General features: G+C 38.4%; 1 protein-coding gene across 1 annotated transcript in view; it reads left to right on the top strand.

The window, feature by feature from the left end:
- Nucleotides 1–466: 466 nt before the first annotated feature.
- Nucleotides 467–17845, top strand: part of LOC142106658 (neuronal acetylcholine receptor subunit alpha-7-like) — a 202156-nt gene continuing 184777 nt past the window's right edge. Inside the window, exon 1 of the mRNA XM_075189653.1 lies at nt 467–1019. Coding sequence (XP_075045754.1) covers nt 941–1019 — 79 coding nt within the window. The 5' untranslated portion in view covers nt 467–940. The remainder of the gene's footprint in view (nt 1020–17845) is intronic.

Raw genomic sequence — 17845 nt, forward strand, 5'->3', positions numbered from 1 at the left:
AGATTTGATTATGTAATTTATATTGCGTTGTGATAAAGCCGTGAGATTAATCACTGAAAAATGAGGGAGTATGTAAGAAGAAACTCATATGTTTTAAGTGTTATCTAGTTATGTTCATAATTATCTCCATAATAAACTATGCATTACTATTTAATGGAGTGCAAACAGTACTTACACAACTTGTGTTTATTTAAGCAGCATTGCATAAATCATTTCATATATTTTTTTGAAAACCCAACATAATTTTGCACCTGGAGTAAATGTCTTACAAATAACTAGTTAGGTCATCCTCAGCTAACCCCTACTAAAGCATGCAGGAATGGTTATGTACTGTAAGCATTCGATAGTAAAGATATTCAGTGCAGCCCTGTAAAAGGACTTCTACTTATATTGCTGTGAGTGACATAAAATGCAGATTTTTGCCAAGAAAAGACCCTGGGAGCCAGATTAGTTTGGTCTACCTCTTTCTAGTACTGTGGCACTGCTGACCCATCTGGTGACTTACAGCAGTGAAAGTGGACAGCAGACCTCTTAGGTGTTTAAGCAGCTTCTTTCCCCGCAGCACTGAGCATCCCTCACTCTCTCTAGTCTTCCACATGCACGTCGTGTATTCACAGTGCAGAAAACTACGATCCCTCTTTATCTACTGAACAATAGTCAATTTCTTGTCTTGTGTTTTATTGTTATATGCCCTTGTGTAGAAGACAATAGATGGTCAGAATCTAGCACTGCCCCTGGACTGCATTTCTGCCACACTTCGGATGTAACAACATCTGGAAGTTTATGTCACCTCTGGGATACAATGTTTTATTGCTGTTACTGCTTTTTCAATGAAGATGTTTTATTTGGACAACAGCTTAAGGAATCAGTTTCGGATCTGCATCATATCAGTGTGTGGTTTTAATTGACATCATCTGCTTGGATCTGGCTTGCTAGTAAAATGCTTTTGGAGAAGTGTCAGAGGGTTTTAGATTATGGTCTCTACCTATGGATTTTTCTGATTTTGACTCTCTTCAGAGGTAAGCAAGCAATCTGCATTTCTAAACTTATGTATGTTATTATTTCTCTTTGTTAAAATAACTTTAATAATATATATATATATATATATATATATATATATATATATATAGATAGATAGATAGATAGATATAGATATACATACATTGTTTTGAAAAAAAAGTATTATGTTCACATCTATCTACTATTATGTTTAGAATATTGACAGGATAACCTGTTTCAGGCTGTGATTAAAATGATGGATTAAACCATTCTGCTCTGATAGCAATTTAAGTTAGTATCAGTCATTTCAAATATTGGTATTTTAATGGTGTCATAATTCATATTATCAACAGTGGCAAAATAGTACAGTATATTAGATTAAAATATTAAATGTACTCAAATATAGCAACAATTTATTTAGCTAAATATCCATATAAACAAGGATTTGCATTTTAGTTTAAGTTACACTGTTAGCATATGAAGGTTATTTAAGGTGCGTGAAGGGAAATACATTAACCATAGGCATTTTATGTTAAGTGACGCCATTAAGCTGGGTTGTAACATTTTAAAATGTAACAATTTTGTTTGTTATATTTGCCTAGTTTGTGGCTGTAGGTGATCACTGATTCGTGTGTGCCCACCTGTTTGAACTATATATCACAAATTCCATTTTTATTTTCTTGGGAAATGTTAAAATCTATGAAGCTACACATAAAGAATGTATCAACAGTTTCACATGTTCCCATAGTTCTCTGACTATTAAATATATAAACAAATATTTATCTTGCACATTATAATCCAGTCCACAGTATTAGTGTGCATTATCCTAATTGGATTCCTTTCTCAAATTAAAAAGATTTGTGAGGATTTGTTTTGTGTATGTATTCAGTGAGATTTATTTATATATATATATATATATATATATATATATATATATATATATATATATACAGTATATCTGTCTAACTATATATATGTACACACACAGTGGTCGAAGTGGAGATTTTGAATTGGTGATATGGAAATTTACAAGTGGCTGTATAAAAAATTTAATAGGAACAGAATTGAATGAAATTAGTGTGCGTGTGTGTATGTATATATATATATATATATATATATATATATATATATATATGTATATGTGTGTGTGTGTGTGTGTGTGTATGATTATTTATTTATTTATAATTATTGCCACCCTTGCAGTTTTTAGTAATAAGGTACAGTTGATTCTCCTTTACTTTGGAACTGACTCACTTGTGAGTAGCAGGTGCCTGCAATATGAAATCACTCCTAGCTTGAATTCAGAAAAGGATTTATTCTCCTGTTTTGTGTCACTGTGTATGCTGAAGTAAGCATGCAACAAAAAAAAAAAGCAAGATAAGTGTCTGAGGAGTTCTGATAGAAGATTGTAGCTAAGCATGGTTACAAATCAATCTCCAGAGACCTTGCTGTTCCTGGACTCACTCTACGTAAGGTTACTAAGAAGTTTAAGGCCCATGGCACTGTAGCAAATCTCCCTGGTTGTGGCCGCAAGAGAAAACTTTAGCAAAGATTACAGCGCAGGATGGTTCGTATGGTGGAGAAATCACCTTGATCAATTGCTAAATAGATTCAAGTTGGCCTTCAGACACAAGGTACAACAGCTCAACTTGCACCATCCATCACCATCACATTTAAAGGGGTTTATATGATAGGAGGAGCAGGAGGGCCCCACTGCCAAGAAAGTCACAAGAAAGCTCCAATGGTGTTCCCCAGCTGGGTTTTCATATTAAGTATATGTGTCTTTCAGCTAGACAATGACCCTAAACACATTTCAAAAAGCCCCCAAGAATGGCTTAAGACAAGACGGACTGTTCTGAAATGGCCAAAAATGAGTCCAGATCTAAATCTCATAGAACACCTATGGACTGACCTGCACACAGCATTTGAGAGAAGGCACCCTCCAAATTACAGATAGCTGAGAAGAAGAGCTAACAATAGAGAGGTGCAGGAAGTTCATCCATGGCTATAGGGAGTGGTTTATGTAGTTAGTTTGACTATAGGCTGCACTACTCAATATTAAATCTAGAATGTCAATAATTTTGTCAATGCTATTTCTTTTTATTTACGAGTTTAGATAAATATACAATATTCTATTCAGGATAAAAAAACAGATGTTCTGTAAAAGAGAGAGAATTGTGTTGACCAATTTAAGTTAAATACTGACTGTTTTTTCATGTAGCACACAAATATCAACTTTAAATTTCAGTGTACAAATAAGCTATCAAGTATTTGTGTGCTACATGAAAAAACAGTCAGTATTTAACTTATGTGCACAACAGAAAACTAATTTGCACCCCTTGCATTGTAACATGGTTTTGTCCAGGAGACTGAAATAAGACGTTTTTTAAGTTAAGATCCTTAATGAATCAGGCCCACAGTGTGGAATTCCATTTCGTGGAAAAAGTAAAAGTGGAACGCAAAGACTGTACAACCGGAATTTTGCACCTCTGCAAAACAGCCTTTACCACCACCGAACATAATTAGTGCAAAATGTTGTCAATATTTTAGAATGTCCTTATCAAACTCAGTTTATTGATAACATTTTATAATTTATATTATAATATGAATGAATGGAATTTACATGGGGACCAGCATTCTTCTTGATTCAGTGGTTCTCCCTAAACCTGTGCCATTCCAGATATGCACTCCTCTAAACAGGCATCAGTATTACCAATGCCTCTACAGCGTTACCTTATCATTCACATGATATACCAATGCCGTCTGAAACAGGCAAGCAGGAGATAGAGGATGGCGAGATTAATAATGTTTTTTTGCTGTGGGCGGTAATAAATATATATGGGTCCTATGAGGCTGTATTATTCCTTTAATACAACATTGCATAAATCTATATATTCGCCATTACTATGGGTCTAAACCTCTCAATGAATGTTCAGTGCCGCATTGACTGAGAAGAAAATGTTTCTAAACAGGCCTCTTCTTTCACTTTCTACTCTTCTCTCAACATCCAGCTCCTGCCACATAACACTGCAGTTGTACAGTGGAGACAGAAGCTGTGGAGACAGAAGCTGTGTTTAAGTGGCTGTTAGAGTTCATCTCTATAGTGTAGTCTGTAGTGTTGGGTAGGCTTAGGCAACCTCTGGCACCTCATGTACAGCATATCTTATTGTACTGTAAAGTGTGGAAGACTGCACTCCCTAACTTCAAGTTGCATTACAATGCTTCTCAGCTGACCCAGCAGGAGGATAGGGTGGGTAATATATTATAGTGTTAACCTTAATTAGGCTAATTTAATGATTACAGCAAGAACTAGCAACAAGTGAAACTTGATAACTGTGCTAGGTTGTTAGAAAAACAAAATGGATCTGGAGAATGTAGTTTTTAGTTTAATGTGTAATATAGTGAACAATACTGCATCGTGTTTAGTATTGAGTGCACTATAGAGTAATTGTAGTGTATAGCTTATAATATAACAAAGAATAAAGTACAGAAAATTAGCAGAATTAGCAGAATTTTAATAGATCTCTTTGACCTTGAGTGCTGTGACCTGTGTAAAAGGATGGAGCAACTAGGACTACCATCAATAGTTCAGAATCTGTAGCTCTAAATATAGACTACAATTAAAGTAAGACCCACACTGAAAATACTTCCCCTCACTTTAACAGGGTGGATAATATAATTAAAATGCTTATTCAATCGAAACATATATACACTTCAGCACACCCCAGTCTATATCCTAAATGGTGTTTTTCTGGGCATTAATAAATTAATCCCTGATCTGGGTGACCAAGAGTTAAAATCTCCAATCAGTGTAGGTCCAAGGCTGCCGGGGTCTCGCACTCCCTAACTTGAAGTTGCATTACAATGCCTCTCAGCTGACCCAGCAGAAGTATAGGGTGGGGAAATCTCCTGGTGGGAGGTTGGTGGTTTTTCTGGATGAGTAGATGGGGTCCCACTTACCTCCCTTCGCTTTTTTTAAAAAACCAGGGGGCCTTCCCTAGTAATTGAGCATAATTTTGGGTCCCAGTTCAGAGATGCCCCCTCCCATGATTGGGGTCACCCTACTCAGGAGTTTCCTTCAGAAATTGGGGTTATGTGGACTGATCTCAGCAATTTATGCTTATCTATACCCTTTGATGCTGCCAGAGGCCTTGCTGCCCTGAGACACAGATGGGATGGTATTTTGCAGATTCAAATTGTGACCAGGTTTTGGACAAGACTAAAGGGTGTATTTACTAAACAGCAGGTCTGAAAAAGATGTTTTCAGCATAGCATCCAATCAGATTCTAGCTGTCATTTTGTAGAATGTACTAAATAAATAATGACTAGAATCTGATTGATTGCTATAGGCAACATCTCCACTTTTTCAAACCTGCAGCTTAGTAAATATACCACGAAGGCTGCTACCTTAGATTTCAATAAATTCAACTCTCTGTCTTGCACAGTGTAAATCTTATGCCACTCCACCTATTTATGATGGCCAGGCTACCCTCGGCAGTGTGCCCGAGGTATGGTGACCCTGTGGTCTCCTTTATGCACATGATATGGGACTGTCCCCCAATATTTATTCTCTGGTCCTCAGTTTGTGACTTATTCACAGTACAGGGTTAGTCGTATCCCCCTAATACCAAGGTGTGCCTGTTTGGTTTGGATTTGGATTCTGGAACTTGAAGATGCTGATTCCAAATATGTGTTCCACCTGACCACTTTAGTTAAGGTGTTAATAGCTAGATCATGGATATCAGAGTCTACCCTATGGCTTCAGGAGGGTGATTTTTTTTTCAATGTTACAGATAGACAGAATTGCTTTATGTACAAATGTAGGGGAGCCCAAAATAAGTTCTATAAAACATGCCCAAGCTGATGACAACTTTTTGTCCCCTAGTATCTCCGATTCTGTAGAGTACTTACCTGCTTGGTATGTGATAGGGTTCTAGATCCTTAATCCACCTCGTGCAAGGAATGTTTTAGTCACATCACACACTTGATGTTATATATATGTTGTACCTTAGCATTTCTTTGTCAATAGTCTTATATTATTATGCAATTTTACTGGTCAGGTACATTTCCATATGCTTCTTTTTATATTCATTCTGTAGTACATGTCATAGTAACTATTTTTAAATGCCTCATAATAGCATTTCCAATTTCGTAATTTTGTTTGCATGTTGTATTTGTTATTTTAATAAAGATACACAATTTTTTTAAAAAAAGAAAATGGCTACAGTGTGATTAATGCACTCCTTGGTGACTTCTAATATCCTCATTCGCTAGTGTACAGTATACCTTATCATTTATATTATCATTATGGTTATATATCTTCTAGGGCAGTAGTACAGGGCAAGTAAGGATGAAAGAGAGTTCATTTAGGGCATGATATGCAGAACAAATTTCCCTTTACATCTTATGTAAGTAATCTTTTAATAGGTAATAAATGGATGAACAAGTTTTCTTCCAATAATAGGTTTTTTATTGATTAATAATGAAATATAATGAACTGAACGGAGCAGGTACGTTCAGTGTATATCAAAGTCAATATGATAGCCAATTCTGATCAGATAAACTTAGTGCTCGTATCTTTATAGGGTAAAATGGTCACTTGTGCCAAAAGCATTACATGTCATCAACTGTCAATCGCCAAAACCAAACCTCCTGGCGTCCGATAAGACAGACAATACATCATAACTCCCACTTACAAGGAAGACATTTCTTTGGACATGGGCTTTGTTTTAAAGGTCATTCTAACCTTATTTTAGCCAAACTAACCTTGGTTCCCATCCTGTTGACTCCATCTTGCACAACAGTTGGACCCTAAGATATACATCTGTGTCTCATTAGTAATATTGCATAACTTGTTTTTCTGCTAAAACTAGGATAAAGTTCATCTTCTTAAAAGTACAGGTTCTGAGTAATACTACAGGCCTTTATAATACATTGGTTCTGTATATATTAGTATTATATGTGAATTCGTATGTATTTCTGTTAGTTTCAGTAAAATTTACTTTAACAATCTTTTATTTATCATTTAAGGAAAAGAAAAGGGAATCTAACAACTGATGCACATTCTCTCTATATACAACTTTTATGAGCAAAAACATTTTTTTTCTAAAAAAATAATCTTTATTTCACAAGTTAAAAGGAACCATTCTATATAATATAGTTCTTTATATCCTTTAGCGAAAGCTACATGAAAAAAACAGCAGGTATTTAACTTATGTGCAAAATAATAAACTACTTTGCACTCCTTGCATTGTAACATGGGATGTCAAGAAGAAAATGTACTCCTTTTTTTGGTTACTTTCCTTAATAAATCAGGTTCAGGTAATTCAAAAATAAGAATGGATTGATACAGTTCTGCAAAGAGGAACCTTAGAGGAATATACCTCTAAGACAATGTATTTGACTGATCAATTAGTTACAGGAAGACTTGCATGAATGTATGGGTTCTATAAGATGTCTAAATCTAAAAGTTCCCATACGTCACAAATTAGGACAGAGATGTTGAATTGCTTATTTTAATAAAGAAATGTAAAAATACCATTTTAGAACATCGATTATTATTATTATTATTATTATTATTATTATCGTTTATTTGTTAGGCGCCACAAGGTATCCGCAGCGCCGTACATGGTACAAACAGTAGACTATACAGGGTAAAACAATACAGAACAATAAACACAAAGTACCAGAACTTCAGAAACTCCAGGCAGGCAAATAATGTAAAGACGGAGCGGAAGAACAGGTCTGGAGACAGGAGGGGAGAGGGGCCCTGCTCATACGAGCTTACATCCTAAGGGAGGGTAGACAAAATCAGGCACAAGAGGGAGCCAGTGAAGCAAAGGGGAGAGAAAAAGGAGCCAGTGAGAAACAGAAGAGGTGAGAGGTTAAGTGGATGGTTGGTAGGCCTTAAGGAACAGGTGAGTTTTAAGTGCCCGCTTGAAGGAGCACAGATTGGGTGATAGACGGATGGAGCGAGGGAGGTCGTTCCAGTGAAGGGGGGCAGCTCGGGAGAAGTCTTGTATTCTAGAGTGGGAAGAAGTAATCAGAGTGGAGGAGAAGCGGCGATCATTGGCTGAGCGCAGGGAGCGGGCGGGAGTGTGGATGGAGAGGAGGTTAGAGATATAAGGGGCAGTAGACTGGGAGAGAGCCTTGTAGGTGGTGGTGAGGAGTTTGAAAAGGATTCTGTAGGGGAAGGGGAGCCAGTGTAAGGCAAGACAGAGAGGGGAGGCAGAGGAGGAAGATGAGTCTCGCAGCCGCATTAAGTATAGAGCGGAGGGGGGCGAGGTGGGAGCAGGGGAGGCCAGTAAGGAGGAGATTGCAGTAGTCGAGGCGGGAGATGATGAGAGCATGGATGACAGTTTTGGTGGCATCTTGAGAGAGGAAAGGACGGATGCAGGCAATGTTACGGAGTTGGAAGCGACAGGTTTGGGCAAGGGATTGAATGTGGGGGGCAAAAGAGAGAAAGGAGTCAAGAGTGACTCCTAGGCAGCGGAGTTGGGTGACAGAGGAGATAGTGGAGTTGTTAACAGTTATAGAGAGGTCATAGTGGGAAGGGGGTCTGGGTGGGGGAAAGACAATGAGTTCAGTTTTGGAGATGTTAATTTTAAGAAAGCGTGAAGACATCCAGGAGTAGATGGCTGAGAGTCAGTCAGTTACATGAGAGAGGAGGGAGGAGAAAAGATCAGGAGAAAAGAAGTAGAGTTGAATATCGTCAGCATATAGGTGATACTGAAGACCGAACGAAGAGATGAGAGCTCCAAGGGATGAAGTATAGAGCGAAAAGAGTAAAGGGCCAAGAACAGAGCCCTGAGGGACTCCAACAGGGAGAGGGGAGGGGGTGGAGGAAGCACCAGCCGTGGATACAGAGAAGGAGCGGTTAGCAAGGTATGAGGTGAACCAGGCATGAACAGAGCCAGAGAGGCCGAGAGAGAGAAGAGTATGCAGCAGGAGGGGGTGGTCCACAGTGTCGAAGGCCGCGGAGAGGTCGAGGAGGATGAGTATGGAGTAGTGACCCTTGGATTTGGCTGATAGGAGATCATTAGTAACTTTAGCCAGGGCTGTTTCGGTGGAGTGGAGGGGGCGGTAGCCGGATTGGAGAGGGTCAAGGAGGGAGTTGTCAGAAAGGTGTCTGGTGAGGCGGCTACAGACAATCCGCTCAATTAATTTGGAGGCATAAGGGAGAAGAGAGATAGGGCGGTAGTTAGGAAGAGAGGTGGGGTCAAGATTGGGTTTCTTGAGGATAGGCGAGATAAGAGCGTGTTTGAATGAGGATGGGACAACGCCAGAGGAGAGTGATAGGTTGAAGCGGTGAGCGAGGTAAGAGCAGGCAGTCGGAGAGAGAGAGCGAAGGAGGTGGGAGGGGATGGGATCCAGAGGACAGGTTGAGGGTGGAGAGGAAAGAATAAGGGAGCGAACTTCTTCACCTGAAGTGGGGATGAAGGATGACCACAGCTGGTTAATGGCGGGAGGTGACGTGGTGAGGGGGGCGGGAGGGCAGTGGGAGGAGGAGATGTTCCGTCTGATGGCTTCAATTTTGGAATAGAAAAAGGAGGCAAAGTCAGAGGCAGAGAGGGAGGGTGGGAGGGGGGGAGAGGAGTGAGTTGAATGTGGCAAAGAGGCGGCGGGGATTAGAGGACTGAGAAGAGATAAGGAACTTAAAAAATCGATGAAGATAAGAACACATATTATGTACAAATAAAGCAGAGATAGAGACAATACTTTATGGTTCATAAACTTTGTCATGGAACTGTAGCTAAGAGGAGTTATATATTGCAGATATTCCTGCCTATCACAGTATATCTTGGTGTTTCTCATTACCCCATCTTAGTATGGGGGTAGAAAGTTGGCATTCCATGCCATTGAGGCGTTTCCTTAAGGTGGATGGGTCATATAACACAGATTCTTCTACTACCATAGATACATCAGCAGCATTTACTTACCTCTAGAATGTATTATTTATGCAAAGAAAACACTGCCCCAAAGCCTGTAACTTATACATACAAAAGAAAGGTTTCATAAGAGCTATAGAATGCACACAATTGAGAACATATTTGTTATAAAACTCCAGGAAGAAAAATGCTGTTAATTAAATGGAGGTTAAAAATAGGTGTACTTATAATGCAAAATTATGGCAAGTAATGGTAAAACTGCTTACTTCATCAAAGTATAACCACTTAAACACGGCCATGAGATATCAGTGTAGCAGCTGCTAAGAGGCTAATTGTCACTGTTACCTGTGCTTCTTTTGGACCTGCTTCCTGCTGTCATCTCCACTGAGGTCCACTATGGCTCAGGACTAAAGTGCTATGTTTGTGGGATGGGTTGGGTGTCTGGGTTTGAGTCTACCTTTATGCATCGGACAGCTCTTACCCTACCAGTGATGTCATCAATGGCAGTCACTGGTGCTCTGTTCTCCCCCCAAATGGAGCTACAGCTACTGTGACCTTCACCAAACACCGCAGCAAGTAGGAATCTGATGGGTTGGGAGCTGGAAGGATTGGGACGTACAATAAAATGGTGTTGGTCATATGTGGCAAAAGGAAATTTTGAGGGTCTTAAGAGGATAGTAGAGGAAATAAGTAGGAAGTGACAATGGGATTATTGATGATATTTTTTATTTATTTAGAGCGAGTACCCATTGGTTTCTATTTTTACATATATAAAAATGTATGTGTGATTGGAAAGGTTAGGAACACAATAAATGTTAATAACAATACTGCGTGCTTGCAATAAATGATAAATGATAAAACGGCTGATATTAGTTTACTGTGTTTGTGCCCAATTGTAAAGCGCTACGGAATATGTTGGCGCTATATAAATAAATGATGATTGTGACAGACCCGGGCCTTATATTGAGAATATCCTGCCAACCCGGTCTGTCCTCAGTGGGCCAACTGAACAACCATGGCCCACTCTGTTATTAAATGCCGCCCGGTGGCCAGATCTGTTATTGCTGTGGTGTCCAGAGAGGGAGGGGAGAGGCAGCTCACAGGAAGTGGGAATCAGCTGTGGACCCTGTGACATCAAAATGTAGTGGAACGGGTTAAAAAGAGGAGGGTCAGGACCTTATCTAAAATCAGGAGGGGGTCTCTCCCTGTTTGCTAACTATTGTTCTAGCAAGTATGCAACACAGTCCGAATGGCACCATCACCGCAGGGGGGAGACCACTGATGTCATGCACTATTTCCACCCCTGTTACCACCCAAACTCTCCACACCACCAATCAGAAGAGGACAATGAGTGGGGGGTTGTGGAAGGGACAAAAGGGGAGCTGTCTGGGGGAGGGGGGGAGTTGTTGGAGAATCTTGAGACAGTGAGCACTTGGACTGTTGGAGAGTAACCGTATTCTCGCAGGGCCTTAAAGGAATGCTTAAGGCAGGAGCTTCTTGACAGAGATCGGACAGTGTACCTCTAGGACTAATTCTGTTACCACTCCATCGGGAGACACGCGCAGATTCTGGGGAATTGGTGAGCCTACATCGGTAGGGAGACTATACCCAGGGTCCCACCAAGCTGGTGGAGAGTTGGCCGAGCGGCTGGGATCAGCAAGATACACAGACCCACCTTAAGGATCAGAAACCGTGGCCCACTTGGATTGTCAGCTGTGGATTTTATTACCAGGAGTTTGGGCCTGCTAGGACTCTGTGCTTGGAGGTAACCTGCTGGGGACTTTGTTGGGGAGTTTTTACTTGAACTGGTGATTTTCTGACACTTGATATATTTGGTGGGGGAACAAGTTTCTCCTTGGGGAGCACTGTTGTATTTTACTAAGTGTGTACACTTTGTTTAATAAAAGGGATTATTATTTCTTTCCTGTCTCCTTACCTGTGTGACCTGTGAACCTAGAGGACAGGGTATCTAGTGAGCTTTGGTTCTAACCCCGGTGTCCTCACAATGATGATGATCTCAGTATCTCACTATGTATGCCAAAATTGCAGATCCACTGTAGATTTTCCTCATAGAGATAGCTATTGTAATCACTTCTACAGAATCCTAGAAAAGGGATAAGTTAAGAGTTATGCCATATTAATGTATTATTTAACAGAAAATTTATTGAAACAATGGTTAAAATATAAAAAAAAAAAGCTAACATAATTTACTAGTCTGTGAAATTTTGGTAGGCTGAGTATACCGTTTACAGATTGTTAGTAGACTCAGATTTTCTGTTTATGTTTACTTTAATAAGGAAGCTTACAAGACTCTACAGAATATATAATATGTACTGTGCATCTAAATGTTATGTGTCCTTATTAATCCCTCTTTCTCCAGGGTTGTGATGCAACTGGAGACTTTCACCATATATGATGGTGTGTCCTTATGTTAAAAATTGACCCTGCAAATACAATATGAGTATATTTTAAATGTTTGATAATTTCTGTTGCTCTCCTTTAGATCTTTTGTCCAACTTCATACTGTCAATAAGAAGCTGGTTGAGCTCATGGGATATACATCATATTGCAGTAATAGGTGGATATTTATCAATTATGATTTCCCATGCAAATACTTTTTATTCTACTACTGATATAATCAGAAGTTTATATTTTCTCTCATTTTCAATGGATTTATAATAAACTGGCTGAGCTGTTGTTATCAAAAAGTTTGAATGTATCCATTCATCTGTAACTAATGCAAGACAGTGTGCTTTGCTGGTTGTTCCTTGGACAGATTGTAATACAGCTCAATATGTTTTACTCTACAAGAATCATATGTGCTGGGCAAACAGCATGAAGGTCTTAGTGCTTTAAAATCTCCTTGCCGATATGCATCTTCATTTATTGATAATGGAGTCCCAGATGAACATATTTATCTTACAAGAGCTTTGTCATTTGCATTTGGATCTTCAGGTATTGATCTATCTGCAAATGAAGATATTGAGAGTGTTTGGTACGCAGTTGGTTATTTGAGGAAGTTGATTGGCAGGAGTTCATCTTCATCAATTATTTATATATATATATATATATATATATATATATATATATATATATATATCTCTAATATATAAATGCTTAGTGGCGTCTGTGTGTGTAAAAAAAAAAACCAAGTTGCAGCGCCACCTGCTGGGCAGAGTTATACACTGACCTACTAAATTCTTAGTGTGTGTGGGAAAAAAAATTCAAAAAGGGCTGAAATTTGGTAGGGCTCAAACTAATTTTCGTGAGGTAATTTTACCTCATGAACACACATGTGTAGAGGCGTGCGTTAGTGTGTGTGTGTGTGTGTGTGTGGAAAAAACTATTTTCTCAGAAAGGGCTCATCCAATTGACCTGAAATTTGGTATACTGACATTATTTGACAAAAAAATTAGAATAGTCAAGTCAGTTAACTTCCATCATCCCCCCTTCCCCCCCGTGGGAGGGGTAGTAAAGGCTAAATTTACGAGTTGAGGGGTCAAACTCATTTTCGTGAGGTAATTTTACCTCATGAACACACAATAAAAAGGCCGCTTGCGTCGGGAACTAACGCTCTTCCCCTGAGGAGGCCTGGGCTAGGTCCAAATGCATGACAAGAACCTTTTTAAGACCTTAAGTAGCTTGATTTGACTAGAATGCATGAGTATCATGCACGGGTTAACTTGTGTATATATATATATATATATATATATATATATATATATATATATATATATATATATATAATATATAGCACCACTAATTCGGCAGTTACAGAACAAAGATGTGTCCAGTCATCCTAGATTCATTTGAAAATGTATCTTTCATTTGATAGTATCTACAAATCAGTGTTTCTTTCTCGGAAATTGCACTTGATTTCATAAATGGATATATATCCCTGAAGTTGGTCACTCCATGTTGCTGACAGTGAAAAAAACAAATATAATTTAATGGTTAGCTTGAATATATTGTCGAAGTCAGCCAATTGGATAAAGTCATTTCAATTAAAATCGAGCAAACTTGGTTGTCTTTGTCTGAAAAGATGCGAACGGTAAGCTACTGCGTAAAAGGGCACGCTACGGCGTGAAAGGGCGTACGCAGCTGCAACACGTGGCACAACAGTATTTAGTCTTTTACATACAATCGCACAAACACGCACACTTGTAAAATAGTACACATTAATGGTAGTTGCAACACATAGTCATTTATGTCGAAATATAGTAGTATTTATGTTTCATATTATAAGTTATAGGCACATTAGTGAAATATATGGAACAGGTTGAAGGAATCATATCATGTGTGGTATCATAATAAACCTCTTATCATATTCTACTGTTCGGTTCACTCTGCGAAGGAATCGCAGAGTGCATACACAAGTTATGAATGATAAGGAATTATGAACTACTTAAGACTAAGGAATCTTGGCGGGAAGAGCAGAGCATACCCTCTGGAGAGATGACCCCCTCCTTTGGATTCTTTAGAATGAACTAGCCAATGATTGACAACCCATTGGACCTTCCTGAAACCTGGACCAATAGAAGCAAGCTATACCATCTTCATTGTTTTACTGTATTCCTGTGTGCATATAAGCTGCAGCTTCTCATCTAGTGTTCAGACATCTTGTCCCCAGACTTCAGGATTGAATGACTGTACACTGGATCCAGAGCGCCTGCGATAAGTAACGGCTGTACTTATTATTATTTTGCTTGAATATATTTTGCTACTTTAAGAGAATAAATCTTTGTGCGTTGGAAACACAAATCGAGATTCGACAATCGTTATTGGTTAGCAACAATACGCACTTAACAATTTAAACATTAAGCTACTGCATATGCAAATTTAGTAATGGAAGCAGGGGAGAGGTCTTTCCTGAATGAATTGGGAATAACTTCAGTTCCCGGCAGGTCTCATCTCACTGCTAAGGTTGGATAGTTTCTCACATAATATGTGATTCATAGGAATTAAATCATGAATTAGGTTATAAAAGATAAAGCTGAAATTAATTTAATATATTAAATTAGTAGAAATTTACACTTGTATCTTTCCATATAAAAATATACTTTAATCTCCATTATTCCGTCTCCTCTTTCCTGAGGCTTTAGAACAAGCAGGGCAGTATGCACCTTTTTCTAATCTCTACAGGGAAAAAATGGTTGCAAGGTTAAAAGACAACATAAAGGCAAGTCCATGAATTGGGAAGACGCAAAATCCTCCTTCCTTTTCCTGTGAAAGTGGCAGTGTCCCAAGCTGACAGAATGAATCTTGCACATTTGAGAGTTGTAATCTACTGCTTGTCATCAGTGAACAGGAATTGTGAACAATATCTGACTTAATATTCTTGGTTATTTTACATACATTCACCCGCGCTGCCCCCCTCCATTAGAACGATCTCCCACCCTCTATCAGAACTTCCCCCAATCTGTGAAGTTTCAAACTGGCATCAAAAACCCACCTTTTCTTAAAAGCCTATCAGGCATCCGCTTAACTACCCACCTTGTTAGTTACCTCTCTCTCACTTACCTTCTTCCCCGTCCTCTATCGCTCCGTGTGACTCTGTCCCCATTTCACCCTTGAGTCTTTGGTTTGTCTGCCCCACCCCTTTAGAGTGTAAGCTCCTTTGAGCAGGGTCATCTCTCCTCCTGTTTCCACCACTTTTAACTTTGCTCTCCAGCTACTCTGCCCACCTCTCCTTTAGCCTTCTGCCTACTGTCTCTTCTCTTGCTTTTCTCTACACCCTTCATTGGCTCTTCCTCTGTTAACTGTGCCCACCCTCCTGGGCACAGATTTCCAACCTGCACTGAATATCCCTCACCTTTTCAGCCTTTCTTTTAGCTGTGCTTTGAGCTAACTGAGTTATAGTGTTTATTGTTAATTGTACCGTGCTGTTTTACCTTGTACTGTCCTATTGTTTGTTCCTGTATAGCGCTGTGGACACTTTGTAGCACTCTATAAATAAAAACTAATAATAATACATAAAAACATACTTGCCTACTCTGACAGAATGTTTGGTAGATTCCAAAATTTCGATTTATCCTCCTGGATTGCCAGCAGATTAGCCCACTCTTCTGGATCCCACTTCACTTTATTCGGAATTGGGCTGGGCCTTGGTGACGCGATTCGATGCAAACTGCGCCATCATGCAGATGCCTTGTGGCGCCTTATAAATAAATATTAATAATAATAATAATAATAATAATAATCATGGCCCCTCTTCTGCTGGGCAATGAGACGTACTGCAGCACTGTATAGAGGGAGATGGGACAGTGAAGACGCAAATTGCGTCTCCATTCCCCTGCACTTGTCCCTTGGACATAAACTAGGCAAATATGTAATATTTCTGTTATATAGATGTTACTTAGAAAGTTTTTGAGGGAGAATAAAGAGTAGCACTATGTAAACATCTTGATGAAAAATGTTATTCATCACGCTAAAAGTTTTGTTTATTTTTGTACATTTTTTTAAGTCTTTGGGGGGAAAAAATGAAAATAAAATATTAGCTTTTTTTCGCCATGCTTTCACATATATACTTTTGAGTAAGGTTCTCCCCACCCTCTTATTATATCTGAAGCTGTGGTTTAATTCATTTCAAAGTGTCAGATCCTAAAAAGATAATACTGTTATCAATTATTAAGATTTAAAAAGATCCCAAAATTTTTTTGTGCTGTATAAAGCGCAAAAATGCAAAAATAAATGTGCCTTGGTAAACAAATAAAAAAAACACAAAAGGAACAGTGCTAAAAATATATATATAGTATATTAAAAAAATGCAATGGGAGAGTTTAAAATGTAAATGTAAACAATTGGCTTAAAATTCATAACACTTAAATGATTTGTGTAATAATCACATTAAAATACATAAATAAAATATCAAAATTATTATAAATTGAAATGAATGAATATATAATTATGCAGACCTTAGCAGCAGATACAAAACTGTACCTTGAAAGTGATTAACTTACTAAGGTATGGGAAAACAGCATCCTGTATATAAAGATTATATCACTGGATAAACAAGGAAAAAAAAATAGAAAGTCAATGTCCTAAGAAACACAGATTGGCTATAATTCCCAGTTGGTTTTACCGTCAGAGGGAGTTTTTCTGTTTTCACCTTCAGTACAGTAGCCTTTGTAGAAACTAAACTGCTCAATCTGGAGTAATAATCCTAAAATAAAAGCATCAGACTCTTCCAAATAATTATGTATCTTTAACAGTTCAAAGTGGGGGTGTATATGGTGGTATCCCATACCGTCACTTCTCCTACTGCCTTCATTGTAAAACCAGCAAATTACATTCACTTACATTTCCATTATTTTTCATACCACCAATTCTAAATTTCCATATTGTCACTTCTAAATATCCACTTTGACTATTTGGTACAGGGTCTGGCTGGGCTGGGGGCATCGTCCCCCTTGGCCGATCCCATACCTTGGGCTGAATAACTGAGCTACCTGCATTTTTCTCTTTAAAATGTTCCTATCAGGCTGCTGAACCAAGTCTCGTCCCATGGACTATAATTTTTTAGCCAGCATCTGACTGGGTAACTGCATATTCAATTTGTTTTGACTTCTGGTTCACATAATATATTCTACTTACATTTATCTTATAATTGGTGTTTTCCATTCTGAAATTTGAAAATATTTAAGGGTGTAAATTGTAAATACTATTATAAAATATGTTTAAATGTGCATTAACCTATAGATATTTATAGATCTAGTGCAATTAGACAAATGATTTGCCAACCTGAACTGTTGCTATGTGTCTCTGCACATTTTCACTTTGATAACCACTGTTGTGTACCTGAACATACTTGTACACTAAGAAAAGCATGCAGTATTTTTATAATTTAAAGTTCCCCTGTTACCAAATATTTCCCTTAATCACATGAAAGAGCACAATGATTGACCTATGTGTTGTATTGCTTCTTTCTATGTCATATGTATAGTTTAACACCCTCTTTG

This window comes from Mixophyes fleayi, chromosome 1 (genome assembly GCF_038048845.1).
Source record: "Mixophyes fleayi isolate aMixFle1 chromosome 1, aMixFle1.hap1, whole genome shotgun sequence".
In the NCBI taxonomy this organism is placed as follows: Eukaryota; Metazoa; Chordata; class Amphibia; order Anura; family Limnodynastidae; genus Mixophyes; species Mixophyes fleayi.